Source organism: Chelmon rostratus, chromosome 7, assembly GCF_017976325.1.
Source record: "Chelmon rostratus isolate fCheRos1 chromosome 7, fCheRos1.pri, whole genome shotgun sequence".
Lineage (NCBI taxonomy): Eukaryota > Metazoa > Chordata > Actinopteri > Chaetodontiformes > Chaetodontidae > Chelmon > Chelmon rostratus.
In genome coordinates, this window is record NC_055664.1 from 26811089 (window position 1) to 26830947 (window position 19859).

The following is a 19859-nucleotide window of genomic DNA, read 5'->3' on the forward strand; positions in this document are numbered from 1 at the left end:
ATAAAGACAGTATCTAAAAATCGATAGCGATTATATAAAACGTGAGAAAACATATCTATTGTGTCCTTCTCGTTGCGTCATCATTCAGCGCCACAGCGGGACAGTCGCGGCATTTGAAACAGCTACATCCGTAGCGGCATAAAAAGGCTACTTTACACCGTATTTCCCATCTTTGTGGTGCATTGAAATGATCGATATGATCGAGAAGGAGGACCCGGTCATCAGCGAGGAGGAGGCGGCACAGTACGACCGTCAGATCCGTTTGTGGGGCCTAGATGCTCAGAAGAGGTCAGTTAGCTCAGTTAGCTCGCCAGGCTAATCGACACGGCAGGAGGTTTGAGTTGTCGCGCTCTTGCTCCATCGGTTTTTGCCAAAGTGTTCAATACGTTTCTTGCATTTGCAAACAGACGATTTATGCTAATTTTTGGAGTAGGCACTGTGGGGAGAATTCTTTGACAGTATCGATGCATGTATTGGTCGATATCTTTGCATTGTCCGCACATTCATTGTACTCCTGCGGGGTCTTACAGCCGCCTGGATCCTTTTTCTCAAACTGCAGTGAAGTGAGAAAGAGGCCAGTGGTTGACTGAGTTTCCCCACAACGAAAGGAAAAGTTGCAACCAAGTTAACAAACAGTAGACTGTCTTTAACACGCACACACGTTACATATTTATAAAGTGAATGGTCACAAAACACTTTAGATTACATTAACATTACATGACAGTACTTGATTGAATGCCTTGTTTAAACCGGAGTCAGTTTCCTTGTATGTGCACACATGTTTGGCCAATAAAGCAGATTGTGATGTCTGTGTATAAAGCACTTAGAAGATTCTGATTGTAATGCTCCATGCAAATGAAATCCAGAAACCCTGGAGTCGGACTTTCATTCCCGTCACAGGTTGTTTAATCTCACACTCTGATCTTATTGTTGTTGTGGTAGTACATCATTTTGCTTTATCCCTATGTTGTTGCTGAACCTCTCTCTTTTTCATGAGACCTGCAGTTCAAATAGAGGTTAACCTGTTAATTTGTTAGAAACACAGACCATACAGCACAAGATCACATTCAAAAACATTCACCCAGTAGTGATCGAACATTTATTTTTGTGTCAAAAAAAATATGTCATTTTTTTTTTTTTTTTTAAATAGGTTGCGGGGTTCTCGTGTGCTCCTGGCTGGTTTAGGTGGTCTGGGGGCAGAAGTGGCCAAGAACTTAATCCTGGCCGGAGTTAAAGGACTCACTTTGCTGGATCATGAACTGGTACACACACAAAGCTCTTTTCCCTGTCCTCACCCAAGCACACTATCACTTACAGAGTCAATTTGTGAATCAAGATCTAGAAATCTTTGTTTTCAGCTATCAACTAAACATCTGTACGATATATTCATAGCCCGTAAATATAATGGAATAATATATGGCAACCTCAGCCTTTGCAGTGCTATGTCTGTCCACTAGATGGTGCTTGTGGCAAACTAATAGTCTTCAATCTTTGAGTGAGGGAACAAACCAGTTAATTTATACGTACAATCATTGATTCATATCACGTTTTGAAGTGAAATGTACATTTACAGCATACATGTTTTTGCCCTCTGTGGTCCTGTGTAACTACATAATAGATAAATATTTGAATTTTTTTTTTCTAAAGAATAGAAGGGCAGATAAATATCCGTCGTTTACACAGTATAAATAACCGTAAGATAAATTACATACAGACAGAACCTTAATCTGCATGTTGAGTGTAAGGGCCTGTGAAAAGCACAATCCTCACCCTGCTCTACGTTCCCTGTTTGTGTGTCCGTCAGGTGTCAGAGGAGTCATGTCGAGCTCAGTTCCTGGTTCCGGTGACGGCTCAGGGTCAGAACCGAGCCCAGGCCTCTCTGGAGCGAGCGCAGAACCTCAACCCAATGGTGGAGGTCCACGCAGACCCAGACAGAATCGAAGACAAACCAGATGACTTCTTTCTGCAATTTGATGCGGTGAGGGGAAATGAACGTTTATTCAAGACCGTTCTTACAAATATAATCCAAGCTAAAAGATGAGACATTTGAGAGGGAAGCAGAATGATTTCACTTGAAAGTACAGCAAATCTGGCTTTTCTTGAAACATATTAAAGTAAAGATCCAGTCTGAACAGTTAAGATATAGGAAAAATGTTTGTTAGTGATGTACCTCCTCACATTTCGTGGTTCTTTCTGTTATATACAAGATGTTTTTCTAACTCATTTTGCTAACTGTCCACATGATGTCACTTGGAGGTTCAGTCTGGTTACCAGGTTATTTTAATTCTGCCTAATTCTACACCTTATTTTAGTGTTTACTGACAGACTATTCAATCTGCTCACCTTGCTTTCCCTTCACTTCTTTTATACACACACACACACACACACACACACACACACACACACACACACACACACACACACACACAAACAAACAAACAGGTGCTCACTGCCTTTACTGGAGGGACATAATACCAAGAGCATCTCTGTGTGTTTGCCCGCAGAGCTGATCTCTGTGTGGGTGTCAGTAGACGGGACATTATAGCAGGGAGAGACTGTCCACTAGTTAATCGATCACGGATGCCGTCGTTCCCTCGAGTGGACAATAAATGCTAAAATGGGTCGTCAAATATATTGTGGCGACTGTCAGTCGACATGGGCGGCCCACCCGAGTAAACTCTAAACACTGCCACGTATATGTGAGAGAGAGAGACTGGGCTGAAAATCCTCATCATTCAGTAAATCCATGTGAGATAGGCCCCATAAATAAATGAACGTGTGGGAAACCATTCCTTAAAAATCAGTGTCTCTCTGACGCTCCTCAGCAGACACAGGATATCAGGAGAGGCTGCGAGCCGACCTGCTCATCTAAAAAGTGACTCAAAAGGGACTCAAAAACAGTAAGAAAGTCGTCGTCTGGTTATGTGATCAAGTCCAGGCATCCTGCCGACAGCTGGCTTTTATGGAAAGCTCTGTCATGTGAGTGTTGTATATTCAGACGTACAATACATGAAAAGCTGTCCTTGCTATATTGTGTCAGGCCCCAGGACCAAACCACCTGCTTTAAGATAAAGTGCTGTTGCTGCAGTGATGAGTTAGCTTTGTTCTTTAGGCGACAGTAACGTTATATTTTGCCTTTCTTCCAACTGGTTTGTGATGTAATTAGCCTGTTAATTATGCAACGAGAGCAGTTGCTATTTTAAGTGTGTGTTTGGTCCTGTTGTGTGGAGGACGGCACTAATCGCACATTCACTTGTCAGTTAGAAAATCTAAAATGCAGAGCTGTTTGGTTTGCTATGAAGCTTTGCATTCATGTGATACTGTGAGAAGTCAGCCCAGGAAGACCAGTGATGAACAAACATGGCCACCTGGCAGCTGCTTCATGAAGATATTTTAACTATGAGTAACTAAGAAGTATTTGGGCACTGACATGTTTTTGGTGCTGCTCTGTATTTTACGAGCTTTCATCTTTGTTTTGTTTGTTGTTAATGTATGTTAAGCCTGTAGATGGGGTTAGATTGAGTAAACAGATGATTGTTTTCATTTTTTAAATGAGTAATATTGATCAAAGTTGCTTCAGCATTCAACATTCGTTTCCACAGGCAGCTACACACACTGGCTGGACCTCAGTTTTATCACTGCTGGTAGGAAGAAGGGATTAAAACACCATTAGATGAATGGCAGAGTTTTTTTTTTTGATCTCCTGTTGTGTCTGAATTGTTGGCAGTGTTTCCTCCCTCTGGCGGTGCTGAGTGAAGGTCGGGAGGAGGGAGAGTGTTTCGGGAGGAAGACGGAGGAGGATAGAAGTAGGACAAAGTGAAGTGAGACGGGATGAGGTAGATGTTAGTAGGACGGAGGGAGGGAGGGAGGATGAGAGGGATGGAGAAGAGAAGGCAGGACAGTTGAGAGATGAAACAGAAAAAGGGAAAACAGAGGGGGGTCTCTCTCTTTCTGCTGTAGACCACCCGTCGCTTTAATCTGCTTCCACGGATGTATCTGTGTGTGGCTCAGTGGGAAGATGGAGGGTGATTAAAGTGAAGTGGCTGGAGTGTGGTCAGTTTTCATATGAAAGGCCTAATCACTGAGTACAATAGAAAAAGATTCACTGTCCATCTGGGTCCTTGCAGAGTCAGCCGAGTCCCTCCTGATACTCTCCGTCGCTCACTTTGCATGTTGACATGACAATTTTTTTTATTTTTTCTGTAGTGATTTCATTTAAGTTTCTTGCAAGAAGGAACAGAAAAATACCACATAAACAGCATCATGACAGGCCAACAAATGTGCAGCTTTTACTGCTTCTTACACAACATTTTTATCCTCAGTATCTCTCCATTAATTTTTTTTTATTTAATAAGCAACACGTGAAGGTAGGGTCATGTGTGAGATATGGCCAGAATTTTAGTTTAAAACATTAAAAAGTGACTGTTCTGATGCGATGTCTGTGTACTGCGCTGCAGAGGTATCTATTGCAGTTAGCGTGCTAAAAAGCTAGCTGTGGCCCATCCTGCCCCGCAAAACACAACCATAACATTACAACTTCTCTTGTCCCACCTTGCTGTGTCTTCACCCGGGCCCCACGCCACAATTTTCCACTGGTTCACAGGTGAGAAGACCACAGGGACAATAAAGATAGCAGTCTTTGTGTTGGTCTGTGTGGCTCCATAGTAAGATTCTCATTTAGAAAACCGGTTGTCTTTGCCTTTAATGCCATTCTTTTAAAAAGGAATCCCACTTTCCTGTTTTCCCTCCATTATTTCCTTGTTTTTCTGATGCCATAATCACAAGCTTGCACTGGGTCAAATAATGTTCACAAATCATTGCTAGGAAGGAAAAAGGTGGAGGTTAATGGCTGATGTTGTGCTCCACCAGCCTGTAAAAGCAGATCTTCTTTTCCCCAAGTTCTTGCATACTTCATGAACTGAGAACCTCCTGTTGGACTTGTCAGGGTTGGCTTCAGCCTCTGTGCATAGTATGTTTTAGACGGTGGGGTCAAACACATCCTGTCTGGGAACTCTGGTCCTTGACCCTGGTCTGCCTGCTGCCAGAGATGCTGCATCAGCCTTATCAGTGAGCCGAGGGTGTTTTGGGTGTGCTGGACTGGGTCAGCAGGATAAGGTGGACCCAGCCCACCGTTCAGTTGTTTACAGGCAGAAATCAGCCCATCCTGGTTTTGCCATGGTACACTGTGTCACTGTGTTGGTTTGGTTGTTTACTCCGGGACGCAAACTATCTGCCGTAGGTGTGTCTCCGTCAGGTGGCCGGTGACAGAGATTAAAAGCAAGACAATATTATGATTTGATATCTTCTGTCATTGCGAGCAGTTTCAGTGTTGTGTTAACGGGAATGGAAATGAGCGAATAATGGCACAAAAACCAAATGGCATGGGTGGAAGAGGAAGAGGAGGAGGAGGAGGCCAGCAGACCAACACAGTGGGAGTTCAGTTTCATACATTTTCATTTTCAGAGGAACAAGGTGCTGAAAGGTGGCTGCAGAAAATGCAAATCTTTCAGTAATTACTGTATGTAAACATTGCTTGTTGACAGGAAGAAGCGTCTACAGCTGCCCATCTCTGCAATCATCATCTGAAAGATGTCTGTTTAAAACAAGCAAGGCACTCCACTCTGACATGAAGCCTCTCAGACGCTGTCTGCTTCACAACTGTTTAATCCTTGTCTTGGATTAAATCCTCTTTTTGACAATACATGAATGATATTGGGACACAGGCAGCAACTTAGACCCTAAATGACAGAAGATGCAAATATTTATACTCCAAAGATTTAGATGCATCTCTGAAAGCAGTTTGAGATTCTTCCTTGTGATCACAGGAGTTCTGGAAGGATGAAGAAAACGCTAAATTACCTCTGAGACCAGCAGCAGCAGCAGCTTTGACCTATTAATCTGAAAGTTATTTTCCTTTGAGTCTGATTCAGGGTTGTAAAACTGCTCTGAAAGTTCAGTCAGCAGTGAGAAAGAAACACTTTGTTTTCTTTAACGTGGTTAACTTTTATTCTATAAACTCCAGGTACTAATCCCTGAAGTCGCCTTTTCCCAGCGCAAAGACCCTGTTTGTATTTGTTTATAAAGAAGAGAGTCAATAAAGCATCAAACAGAAACGAGAAAAAAAGCTAGTAATTAATTACTTATACATTTTCACTATATAAGTGAGTGTATTTGTACAAGGATGGATATAGGTTGGTGTATCTACAATATAAAGGGTCAGCTGCTTATTGATAACGGTGGTGGTCAATCAGCTCTGACCAGCTTCATATTTGTGTTTTTTCTCCCTCAGGTGTGTCTAACAGGCTGCTCCAGAGACCTGATGGTGCGAGTCGACCAGCTCTGTTCTCAGCGCAACATCAAGGTCTTCTGTGGGGACGTCTACGGTTACTATGGAAACATGTTCTGCAACCTCGGACAGGAGCACCACTATGTTGAGTAAGTCTGAGCGGCGGCTCGAAGAGTGTGCGAGATTCTGTAGAATTTGGCCTTGTGACAGTCACGGTTATACTCTGCACACGTGGGAGCTGCTGGATGGAAAGCCACAAAGACAGAGGAGGAGGTCTACGACGCCACTCACCCCCACATACAGTGCTGTCTGTTCATCCCTTCCCAGGAGGCGTAACAACTGTTCACATGTCGGCCTCATGCTAGTTTCTACAACCAAGTCCAGTTGCCCTGCGTTTAACCGTGACCTGGATGACCTTTCAGACAGGATATCTGATTTATTTTCATCTGTCGTCATTGTGTTTCCCAACATTTTCGACTTCCTCTATTTTTACGTAAAAGTCAGAAATCGCAGCGAGCTGATTAAAGAAGAAGATGACACAGACAAGCAGCTCCTGCAGAACAATCTCATTGATCCACTTTAAAATACACACAAATTCCTCAACTAAAGACAACTTTCCCCAGTCTTTAGTTGCTCCTGTCCCAACTTGTTTGAAACATGATGCTGCATCAAATTCAGAATAAGCAGATATATACAAAGATAAGAAAGAAGACTTTGTGCTGTTTTCTAAGTTATCACAAGCTGTTTAATTCACGTGTTCTGCAGCGCCCCAGCTGTTATGGAGTCCAGGATTGTACAGCGTGTTCCATCAGCTAAACAAAACTTCTTGATTTATAATCTAATATTGACTGTTGTGCTTCCTGATCGTGTAGGATTTCTTTCTCTTCGCTCTCTTTTTAGGGAGAAACCCAAACTGGTGAAACCAACTGAAAACTCTAACGACGGTCCAGAAGTAAAGAAAGCCAAAGTCGACCCCAACGAGACCACCATGGTGAAAAAGGTGGCCAGATATTTTTATTCCTCCAGCCAGCCTCATGTAGAGAACCATCATATATGAAGATGTTTTCTCGAGCCAAATAGACAGAAAACAACAAGATGGGTAAAGAATAAAATGACTTCCTTTAGGCTGGAGGAGTCGAGCATATGTAGATTTCTGATCACAAATACATCTAAATATGTACGTCATATCCATAAAAATCTAATTGCTTTCCCTCATTAAATGACCAGACATTGCTTTCGATTCATCCTAACGACGAGGAAAGAATTAATTAATCCGACACCGCTTCACCTCCGATTGATGTAGTTTGTATTTTTTTATCTCGCACCAGACAGCGAGTTTCTGCACTTTGAAGGAGGCTCTGGAGGTTGATTGGACGACTGAGAAGGCCAAAGCGAGTCTGAAACGAACTCCCGTGGACTACTTCCTGCTTCACGGTACTTAAAGCCAAACATTTATAAAGCACAAGTACAAAAGTTTCGGTTGTAAATGTGAAAATTGACGTTTCTTCTGTGAATTATTGTGAATTTGGTGTTTTTTGAGTGTCAGAAATAACAACTGATTTTAACATGTTTAAGGATCTTTGTGCTCTAAAAGCTGCTGATTTTTAAAGATTTTATGAGGAATTAATATTCGTAGTGAAATTACGGATTCAAGTTTCATGGTGAGATTTATTTTTTTAGTGATATTCTCTATTTGACACAGCTATGAATTAGAATAGCAGTGGAGCGTACGAGAGGTCTTCTGATTTGTCTGTGCAGGAGGCACGACGCACACAGAATTTCCATACAGAGAATTGATCAAATATAACAAAGAATCCTGAAAGGGCTAAAAAAGTTTAGAAATTTGAAACTGAAAATGCGTAGGATCCCTGCAGCGAGACTGAAACGCATACCATGAACATGCAAAGTCACTGGTCTGCTAATAACTAGCATTGCACGTGCATGGAAAATCATGTCCGTATAGTTTGTTAAATGTCGTCCTATAGCAGAGGGCAAAGTGTTAGATGTCAGTCTGTACCAAGAGAGAGTAAACGGTAACAACAACATATTGTTTTTGTAAAATTCAATCAGCAAAGTGATGGAAAAATGAATATTGTTACGCTGAGTTACACGTGAATAACCGCATACGACCTGTCAGATGTTTAGGAACCGTCAACCCAAAGGAACATTCTGACCCTTAAAGAAAATCTGAACTGTACCTTCCTGTTTTTCAGGTTATTTACAGTGTTTGGTGACCTTCTCTAAAGACTTGTTATTGTCCCTCCTGTCACCTGGCCCTGCACCATCACCACACACTGCATGCTAGTTTCCATCACAGGCTGTCCATGGCCAGTCATGTGCACTGAGCGTAGAGCAGAGAACAGCCCGACACCTACTCTGCATGACATCAAGCATGTAAGAACAGGAAATAACCAGAAAATCATGGCACTCCTGTTAATTATAAAAACGGTTTTCTGTGCATAAATGTAGAAAATAATGAATATTTGGTTACACTCAGGTAGGATGCATAGGTCTTAAATACTGAACAAAACAATGCACTTCTGCATGTTTATATCACATTTAAGAATCGTAGAGAGTTTTGAACAAGCCTCAAGTGCATCTAACAAAAACAACAGTACATTAATACATGCTATAGGTTGCAAAGGTCATTCCATATTTAGAAAGTTAATAAAAACATTACTGTAGGTAGATCATCTTTAAGCAATGAGCCTGCACCCAGGCAGCATAAGTCCAAAAACAGATATGAAAGGTGACTGAAAAGTCATATTTTGCACACTTTGTCCTTCAGATGTGATGATTTGAAAGGCTTTAACTCTTAATACCAATACACCCCAATATCTTTCATATATACAGACAGAGGAAGTAAGAAGCTATGATATATTAGCTTGATGTCCTGTTAGTGTAAGAAAACTTTAGCTGTAGAAAGTAATATATGAGCCTAGTGCCATTTTTCTCATGTACACTCACCACACCATACAAACAGCAGTGTATGCACTGAAAACATGAATGCTTTCATGTGAGACAGTGGCTCTAAATCTTTCACAACAAAGCAAATCAAATCATTGACTGAAATGAATGACGTATATATTTTTTTTCTTAAAATTGATTTTAAAAAAAACTTTATTTGTGGATGTTTTTGCTCATGCAGTCGTCAGAATGTAACATGAAGTCCAGCTGACTACCTCGTCGCTGTTTGTGGATATTCAGAGCGCACCGCTGTTTCAGTGCGTGTTAGCTCTTCATGGCATTCACACCAGAGACCATCCTGCAGTGGGATCACACCAGTCTCGACGGCCATCAACATGTCGATAACTCAGCAGCCATCACTCCATTGCTACATGAGCACTCAGTAGTACTTTATCGCAGGTGCTAATAAAGACTCCCTAAAACAATACAGCATGAGACAGACGATCACCAACAGCGACCAGGCGCTGTCATGTGATGGGGGGTGCTCGGTAGATTTGTTTACTAAATAGCTAATTTGCTTGTTAGTCACTCATCATTGAAGATCTCAGCTGGTTAATTTTAGGTCTGTGCCAGCCGTCGTGGCCTTTAGTCTGATAACGGCCCACTCTGAAACCCACCTACCCACCACAGCCTCCCCCCGTCTTCAGTCTGATGCGTGTCAGGCTAATATCTTAGTGGAAACACCGCCTAGTTGTTGTTTTTTAATTTAGTAAATGTGAGACAGGAGGCAGTGTTATTCCTTCGTCGTTTCTATAATTGGAGCCAGCGGTTGTTGTTTTGGGCGACCGATGAGGAAGTGGCTCTTCCTCTGTTACAACTGCTTCCTGTCTCACGAGGAACAGTCGGGTGAGCTGAACCGAGGATGCGTGTGTGTGTTTGCTTATTATCATCAGTATCTCTGATCTATGTTATTTCCTGATATATATATCGGCAGATTTACAAGACGCATTGACCAGCACAAGAAAAGGTGACTTGCACACATAAACACTGGCACAAAGCAGAAATGGAGGACATTTCCTGTGTACTGCAGTGTAGAAAAATAAAGATAAGTCCTACTTAGCCAAAAAATACTAAAGGAAATTCGGCGTTGTGCGGTCCAATGCACAATACCCGATAGCGTTCAGAATCTATAATCCTGAAGTGAGGTATGTGGAGATGCAAATTTGGTTGATGTTGTTGTTGTGAAAAAGGCTGTGCATCCACACTGGCTGCGAGCAACATCCTCTACCAAGCATGTCTTTGCTTTGACACACAGTCAGATATCGTCTGTTGTTTTTGACCTTCACGTGCAGGTTTGCATGTAAAGGTCCGTTCTAAATATTTTCCCTCCACTTCAGTCTGTGAAGACTATCACGTATCACCGCTACATATGTAGGTTTATAGATGCTATCGTTGTTCCATCCATGTGCACATTATTATCTCCTGTTATGAAATTCTGTTTTGATTTCCTGCCTGGAGCTGCGTGATGCCGTTTGTGTCGGCCTTTAACTTTCTTCTAACAAAGTCTGAGTGATAAAGAGCAGAGCTGAGGTGTGAAAGTGACTCGCTCACTGACTGATGTGTGTTTGGTGTGCCACGCTGGTGGAAATGGCCGTGGGAGGTTTTGACTTCCTCATGTGGTTTAAGTTAATGGACGAACAGGAAGTACGGGGGCGAGGTGTTGGCGTGCACGTCTGTGTGGTGCAGTAGGAAAAGTCGGTTGCTGTTTGAAAAACTGCTCATGACCAAATAAAGTGCTTGCTTCTGATTTTTAATTCTTAGCCGGTCCTTCAGCCGGCTCTGCAGCACAGGAAGGAGTCGTGTTTTTTTCACCCTAATGCTTCCTGCGCAGGTGTATGCGAGCGTCTTCGCAGGCGTAAATCTGTGCGTGCGTGCTCTTAATTTGATGTGGGGAAGCGTAGGCCAAATCGGATGAAATGGTTGATGGTGCAACCGCATACCGATTTATATCCTGTTTCAAAGGGAGCAGCGATCAAGATGAGATGTTGTCTTTCCATGAGATGATAATTCACGTGGAAGCCTCTTGAAGGCGTGATGAAATTAGAAATGGCAGTCGATATATGGAAAATATTGCTTTAAATGCTTTAAACTTGTTTCCAGCTTGTCAACTGTCGTTTTCTTTCCTTGTGTTCGTGTTTCTCCTGCTTCCTGCTCTCCCTCCCTCTTTTCTGTCTTCCCTCCGTCTCCTCAGTTCTGTTGAAGTTTCGTACAGACAAAGGCCGTGACCCCGACCCACAATCCTTTGCTGAAGACAGTCAACTCCTGAGACAGATCCGTGACGACGTCCTCGGGGCCTTGGCAGTGAGCAGCGACCTTCTGAGTGATGACTTCATCAGGTACAAAGCTTCATCACTTGTCTTGTGACTTAAAGGATAACTTTCGTGTTTTACAACCTGGACCTTATTTGTAGCATTAAATACGCCCATTTACTCCCCCAGACAACTTTGGTGGCATTTGGAGTTGTTTTGAAGAAATTAGCCCCAGAGGAGCGGCGCGTATATCCGTATAATGCGAGTACTCGGGGCATCCATGCGCAGCCTCTATATAACGCATCATCTGCTGAAACTCATTCGTATTCCAATATTTTATGATATGCTGGTGCTATTCCCCTCTGAGCTGGCGGTCGGCTAGTTTAGCTGTAGTTTGGCACAGCTATGGTTCGTTATTGCGTATTCGTAGCCGACCGCCGCAGAGTCAGCCGTGTTGTGGCTGGCTGCTCGCAGCGCGCGGCGTTCGGTAATGACATCACCCACGTCAGAGGTAGTTGTCTAGAGCCACAACGGGCTCAGAGGGGAATAGCACCAGCATATCATAACAAAATATTGGAATATGAACGAGTTTCGCCGCAGATTATGCGTTATATAGAGGCTGCGCATGGATGCCCCGAGTACTCGCATTATACGGATATACGCGCCGCTCCTCTGGGGCTAATTTCTTCAAAGCGACTCCAAATGCCACCAAAGTTGTCTGGGTGAGTAAATGGTCGTATTTAATGCTACAAATAAGGTCCAGGTTGTAAAAAACGAAAGTTATCCTTTAAATTTTACACTAGATACTGAAAGGACATTTCACTGAGATAGGAAATGGCAGCTCGTGTGGATTTCAAGTAATCAAAGTGCTGAAGTATCTTAAAAGTGAGATACTGAGGCTCAAACTTCACAGCAAGATCGACCAGGATTTACCCACAGCCACCCTCCCATAGCACCAACTTTTCAGCGAGATCCAGTCCAGTTTTTAACAGACAGACATCTTTTCACCCGCACATCACCAAAACAACACTGAGACGACTGTCCGACAAGTCCGAGGGCTGTTTCTGAGACTGAACAACTTCCACATTCACACAGTCTACCTTGATCTCGAGGAGGGGGCGATTGCTGACTGTGATTAATCCAAACATCCGCGCTTCCATCCTGCTTCAGTTCAACCCTGCCACTGCCGGAACGGCGGCGTTGCCAGACAGCACAACACATAACTCAGCTGGCACTGAAGCAGAACCGCAGACAGAGCGGCTCTGCAGCCAGTAACCTTCTCAGTTTCTCCGTTGCTTAACATCACACTTTCTGTTTAGTCACAGTCGTACATGTGTGCTTGTACTGTTTGTCCTCAGCTACTGCTTCTCTGAGATGTCTCCAGTGTGCGCTGTCGTGGGAGGAGTTCTGGGACAGGAAGTGGTCAAGGTAAGCGTGTAAACATTAGACAGCGTTTCAGATGTTCTGTTAATATGCAGGATAGACTTGAGGAAACATTGTGAACATGTTCATGTCACAGTATTCGAATGCTGTAGTAAACGCTGCTGACGGCCAGTCTGGTGTGTGAGGGAGTCAGTCAGCTGACAGGTGGCCACTCAGCCGGTTTCTGGGTCAGCTTCAGAAAAACGGCAGCGACTCTTCTGTGTAGAAGTGATTTTTACTGTGACCACAGTGAAACTCAGCGTGACGCTCTGGCAGCGGCCTCTCAAAAGGAGAAATGATTTACCCCGTCCTCCAGCTGAACAACATAATGAACTCAGTGATGTTGCAACATAAAGGAAAATAATGGGGCCATTGGTGGGAAATCCAATGAAAAACAAACGACGACACGAACACTGTTTGCACATACAGTATGTCTACATGGTGTGGTTTAGAGTCTGGCTGAGATGGCATTTTTGAGAATAAAAAAGGTAAAAAATAATAATACCGGCTATTTTTTAGTCGTTATCGCAAGATCATGAGTTCATTATTTTGTTATCTTGAGAAAAGAAGCTTTGTTAATGGGATAATGGACCTGTTTATCATGAGAAAACAAAAGCTGGTTTCCTCTCATTACTTCTAGTGTTAATCAGAGGTCAGGAGTGCCGTGCGCATGGCGTCCGGGCAGCTGATGTAAGCTGAAAGGAAGACCCTTTATTGATCGATGCATCAGACTGTGCTTCAGTCAGTCTAACACAGGCTGAGACTGCTCTGAGGCGTGATCTGAATGTTATCTTCAACAGAAAGACACTGTGGATGTGCCTTGAGGGACACACAGTGCCTCTCATCTCATGTTTGAATTTGTTGACTTTGTTAAATTTCAGCCAAAAGGACGAAACCATTGAAATCTAACTATTGAGAGGTCTTTAAATTATATTTTTCATCCATCTTTTCATATGTGAAGTTAATTCCTTTCCTGTGATGGGCTCACAGACTCCATGTGGTAACTGAGGTCATAAAAATCATTGAGATTCATCTCACAGATAAAAACAGCATCATTATTTAATGACACACAAACATGGAGAATGTTTTGTCGGTGCGTGACCTGAATAAGATTTCACGTACAACGCTGTTACACAAGCTGAGCGCACTGTGACCTGAGGCAGAGGTGAACAGGAGTTCAGGTCAGGATAAGTGTGTGTGTATGTGGGTGGGGGTGTGTGTGTGTGTGTGGAGGGAACTGACAGTTCAGAATCAGACTGCATTATACCAGCACAAGGCCAACCCGCCGTCTTTATGATGAAACCCACTGCAACCGGCCGACTGATGTCTGGCCGGGTGAATCTGACTGACACTCAGAGAAAACTGAACTCACCTTATGGACTGAACCACGGACAACTTTAAGTGTCTGTGTGGGTCTGTGTGCTCTGATAAAATGGAAAACTGGCAGTAAAACAGTCCTTTCTGGTACATTGAAGCTTTAGCTTCGTCACTGTTTCACATTTAAAATATTTTGTGGGATTAAAGAATTTTCGCTTTCTGGCTGGTCACTTGATGATGTGTGAAGCTGAGGAGGTCAGAAATGTAACTTTAACGTCCTTGTGTCTTTCCCACCAGGCTCTCTCCCAAAGAGACGCTCCACATCGGAACTTCTTCTTCTTCGATGGTCGTAAAGGCAACGGTGTCGTGGACTATTTTGGCTCCAAGTAAAACACCTCACAGCTGTGCACCGGACAGTTTCACACATAAATACAAGTCCAGCAAACTTCTGTCTTTCCGTTGGTTTGTGAAGATTATTTATATTAGTACTTGCTCCACTTTTCATAAAATTCATCTGTTGTTCCATTTTTGTCATTTTGTCTCAAGTGCACTGTGGATTTTTTTTTTTTTTTTTACATTTCCTAATAAAATGTTTAGTAAAATGATTCTACCTCAGGTCTCTGGATTTATTGAAGATAACAATCCTGTTTAATGTTTGTGTATCAGATATCTGCCGTTTGTAGTCCTTCATTCATGTGCTGCTGGGGAAACTTCAGGACCTCAGCTATAATGTCACACCAACGTGCTATTTTCCTTGATTTCAACATGCTGTATATAAGATTATGCAATGTTAAAAATTAAGATCTTGAAGGAGAGATTTAAGAGCAATACTGGAAATATTTGGTTTAAGTAATTACATCAAACTCAGACTCTTAGCTGTGCTGAAAAGGACTCGGTGTGGTGGGTGTCGGTGCAGCAGTCACTATCTGAGTTTGAAGAGGAAAGGCAGCAATAATGTTCAGCAGAGTGTATGACTGTATATGGTCATAACCTCTCACCGCCTGGCAGGTGACTCATCAAACCAAACATGGCGTATGGTGTCTGAGTGACACCACAGCAGGATAATAAGAAAGGGCGGGAAGCATTCAAATGAGCCTCGGGACAAACTCGAAGCATTTCCTGTTTTCTTCCTCCCAATTAAGGCAACAACAGCAACAGAGCATTATGGGGGAAAACCAGCAATATGGTCTCATGTGTGACCTCAGCCCCTGGGAGTAATGGGTGGTTGAACCCGTTTAACCTGCCAGACCTGAGAAACCTGCACTGCAGAGATGCATCTTACCATAGATGGAAAAAAACGACACTTATTTTGATGCAGTTTAAACTCTGCAAGTGCTGACTGCCGTGTGTCGTCTGCAGCAACTGCAGATGCTCGAAAAACAGTTTCTGTCTGCTGTTTACCAGCAATTTTATTAACATATAAATCCATCAAACATTTACGGTGTAAACTGTTTCAGTATCACATAACTTAATAATATAATCTGTAATACACCCCAAGTCATCTGCAAACACCTTCAGCTTTGTGTTGATCACCAAAATGATGTTAACACAGCAGCCTTTTTCTGAGGGATTTATTTTGCACATGAATCAAACAGTTATTATGAGGTATTATGATAATATTAAACTTTATTAGTATAGCACCTTTCACACAAGCATTGCAGCCTCAGGTGCTTTACAAGAAAGAAATCACATGCACCAAGTGAAGGGTTAAAGGTCGCTGCATAAATTACTCCTCATGTGATTTATGTGGTGAGCAATGATGTAATTGTTTCCACATTTCCGGTGTTGTGGCTCTGATATAGTGAATTCTAGCAGCAGACAGCTCCATCATCTTAATGTCAGAAACCATGAGCTGTGTCCAACAGGAGGTTTATTTGCTGGTATCCATCAACCAGAGAGGAGGTCGAGAACACACAGAACGCAACCGGGACTTTAAATTAACCTTCTGTTGTGTCTCAAAACATGAAACCGGTAGATTTAGGGGCAAAATTTGAAGTGAATTAATTTGATGTGGATGTGGAGTGTTTGTTGTGTGAAGTCGAGATTACATCCTCTGAAGGGAGAGTTCATTGGTAACAGATTTATAATTCATCATTTTTACTTAAAGCTCTTCATCATTCAGCAGGAGGTCAGCGCTGATACAGTGATGAAAGCAAACCAGAAAGTTTTTTTGTTTTTCTGGTGACGTTTGGGGAACTGCAGAACACACATGCTGCTCCACATTAAAAAAAATCACTCAGCATTAGGTTGCATGAATCAGTCAACCAAATGATTAACTTACAAAACTGATGCTCACTGATTCAATTCTGTTTCCCTCACTGGTGATGCTGCAGAAATGTGTGACCATTATTTGAATTAAGAACGGACTGGGTCCAACACAGAGAGCGACTGAGAATACAGAGAATAAAAAAAGAGAGAGCCAGAAGGCCGGGTGGAAAAGAATAAACAGAAGTATGTATGAAGTGAACGTCTGAGTGCTGTGTTTACTGCAGAGCAGCAAAACAAGTGGAGCCTTGAAATGAAAGCAGAGGGCCGATTAGGCTGCTGCTCTTTTCCTCAGATTAAGAAAGAAGATTAATTATGCAACGTCCCTTTAAGCTCATTCTGCCCCTTTAATTAAACCAAAACTCTTATCTGTCAAAACACACATTCATTGCACTCTTTACACGCCCTACATGCTGACTCCGCTGTGCTTTATTTCCTCTATGGTTTTTCTTTTTTTCAAGTTCTCTCTTGTTCTCTCACTCCTACACACACACACACACACACAGTTAAATCCAAAGACGTGTCCCTACCGTGGGGTCACTCTCTCTGTTTTGCCTCCACTTAGCAGCAAAGACCAAGTGCCTGCTGTTGCAACCAATCAGATCCCTGATTTTGCTCTGAGGGCCGCATGATTGGCTGATTCTGCAAAAGACTTTAAGTGAGGATATCTAGTCCCAATGCTGCCTGTTGACTCAGTAACAGACAAGTGTGTGTGTGTGTTTGGACTCACCAGGAGGTCCTTCCTATTCCTCATAAACTGCTGAATTCTTGCCTTTGTTTATTATGTAAAGATTTGTATGATCACAAGTGACAGTTATTTAACCTGACAAGTATTTTTCGATTCATTGATTAATCACTTTGTCTATAAAGTGTCCAGAAATCATGAAAGATCCTGAAATGACTTGTTTTATTCAACCAACCCCAAGAACGCTTCTGCTTTTCTTTTTGATGAGCCAAAAGTATGACAGTGTCTCAGATGACTTTGTCGCCATTGCTGTTGCTGATGCACATTTTGGGCAACGCCACAGTTTGCCTGCCTGCTGGTTTCTGGAGATATTTTGTACTCAGTTTTGTTTGTGCATCTTTGACATCGAGCGTCAACAAGAGGAGAAAAAAACAGTAGATTTGAAACGATGTCTTTGGCTCTGACTGTAGAAATACTGGAAAACCGAAACTGAAGATTTAAGAACAAATAGGTTCTCTACCAGCAAGTCTAGATATGGCTACAAAGGCAGCAGCTTTAAAGTCATCACAGCACAAGCTTTGTCTGTTCTGCACAAAAGACCACAGAACAGTCCTGTCAGATCAACAAAATGCCTCATAAAGAGAAAAAATGAATGTCAAAAGTCACAAGGCATTTGTCTCAGTTCTCTAAGTAAGGACTGTCACTAACATGCACATCCAACTGTTTTCCATAGTTAAAGAAAAAAGAGTGATGCTGCTGAACACACAAAACACATCTGTATGTGCATGTATCAGTATGTTGGTTTCTCTTGAGGCCTGCAGTGTTACTGGGGCTGGTCATCCCTCTCCTGTCCCAGAGACGGGCTGTCAAATTCTGATTACTTTTTCAAATCTCCGCATTGCTCACCCCAGGAAGTTTTGTTTTGTACAGAATCCTTGCAAAGGCAATTCAATGCTAAAGGGAAGAGAAGAATCCAACTAAGGACAATAGGCCAGGTGAACGCAGTAAACACTGGAAATCTGCAGCACTGATGGAAAAGACGGAAAGATGGAAAATAAATAAATTTCCACTCAAAACTAAATTCCTGTCAGGGAGGAACACGTAACCACACAAGTGAAGTGAACTGATCTGCAACTGAAAAATGTAATGAATGAGGTCAGACTTCTTCCAATCGATGCAGGAATCGTATTAATGATCAGGATTAATGCATCCGAACTGATGGAATCTTGTTAGGAGTCTTGTTTCGCTTTAGGAAGGAACCAATCACAGTCATGGCAGATGTTGAAAGCATGTTCCACCAAGTCAAGGTTGCACCTGCACACAAAGACTTCCTATGATGGTGGCCAGGTGGAGATGTTGGTAAGCTCATTGGTGAATACAGGAAGAGTGGAGCCACCATCAGCTGTGCAAGCTACGCTCTGACCAAGAACACTGAGAACAATAATTAATCAGCTGAAGCAATCAATACTGTGAAAATCAATTTCTATGCTGAGGACTGTTTAAGATCCACACCTCCTGAGGAAGAGGCCATTTCACAGTGCAGGGAGTTCCAAGATGTTTGTGCACCGGGAGGGTTTTCGACGAACTAAGTGGAGAGTTGTGTTTATGTCAGCACCACAGACCTGGAGGAGGACAACCTACCAGCTGAAAGGACACTGGACAGTCAGTGGAGTGTAGAAGAAGACAGCTTAAAGTTTGAAGTAAACCTGAAACTCCGGTCTCTGACTCAGAGAGCTATTCTGTGTGTAGCAGTTTGTTTTCAACGTGAGGTACATTCTGCAGGAATTATGCAAAAACTCAAATGCTTATTGTTATAAAAATATAAATAGTACATACAGGACAGTCACAGGGTTATGAGTACTTATACTTTTTGTTCCTAATTGCAGTTATGCAGTTGCTGTGTTTCTTTTAAATGACTTGTTTGTTTGCATAAAAAAACAACCAGGCAATAAATAATAAAAAAAACAATAATTGATAAATGTGGCTGGGGAAACTCAAGATTCCTGGTCCCCTGATAAACTGCTGTGGTGCGCTGATGTGAGTCAAATTTGAAAACTTGGTGTGTTTTGGCGTGTTATCAAGAACATGAACACATGTTATAGAGACACTGTACCCACTCTGCTATACGAGGGTTATTCAAGGCTTCTTTAAAAGCATCAAAACATGTTCTGGACTAAGTGTTTTGATGCAGGTCTTGTACCAGATTGTCATGGTGACCATCACTGTAAACACTTGTGGTGTGTGTGTGTGTGTGTGTGAGTGTGTGTGAGCAGCGAGGGTCTTGACCTCGTGTCTGTTAATCTGTGATGCTCTCCAGATGTGATGGAGACCACAGCGGTGTCTGTCCATCCACTGTGACGCATGCTCCACCCTCAGAGCCAACAACATCTGCCGCTCCACATTCCAGCAAACTGCTGTCAGAGCAGCGACATCCCAAAATCAGATTCCACAGTGTGAGGAGGTGGCACAGCAGACACAATCTTAGGACTGGCTCGCTGCACAGGCTGAATACCTGCGTCCATCTGTGACTGTGGAATGAGTTACCTTCCTGTCTCTGAGGGTCACCTGACATGCTCTTCCTCGCTCTTCCTCGAGGCTTTGCTTCATGTTCATGTACCTTCAGTCTTGTGGTACACATCTGGTGGAATGTGGAACTCAGTGATGGAGG

At 42.6% G+C, this 19859-nt stretch overlaps 1 protein-coding gene across 1 annotated transcript; it reads left to right on the forward strand.

Moving 5' to 3' along the window:
* The first annotated feature begins 99 nt into the window (after positions 1 to 99).
* On the forward strand, positions 100 to 14801 carry sae1 (SUMO1 activating enzyme subunit 1). The gene is made up of 9 exons (XM_041940601.1): positions 100 to 288; positions 1151 to 1262; positions 1805 to 1978; positions 6290 to 6435; positions 7187 to 7286; positions 7615 to 7720; positions 11445 to 11589; positions 12861 to 12930; positions 14539 to 14801. The coding sequence occupies exons 1-9, from the start codon at positions 188 to 190 to the stop codon at positions 14629 to 14631; spliced, it is 1047 nt and encodes a 348-aa protein (XP_041796535.1). The 5' UTR covers positions 100 to 187; the 3' UTR covers positions 14632 to 14801.
* The last annotated feature ends 5058 nt before the right edge of the window (positions 14802 to 19859 follow it).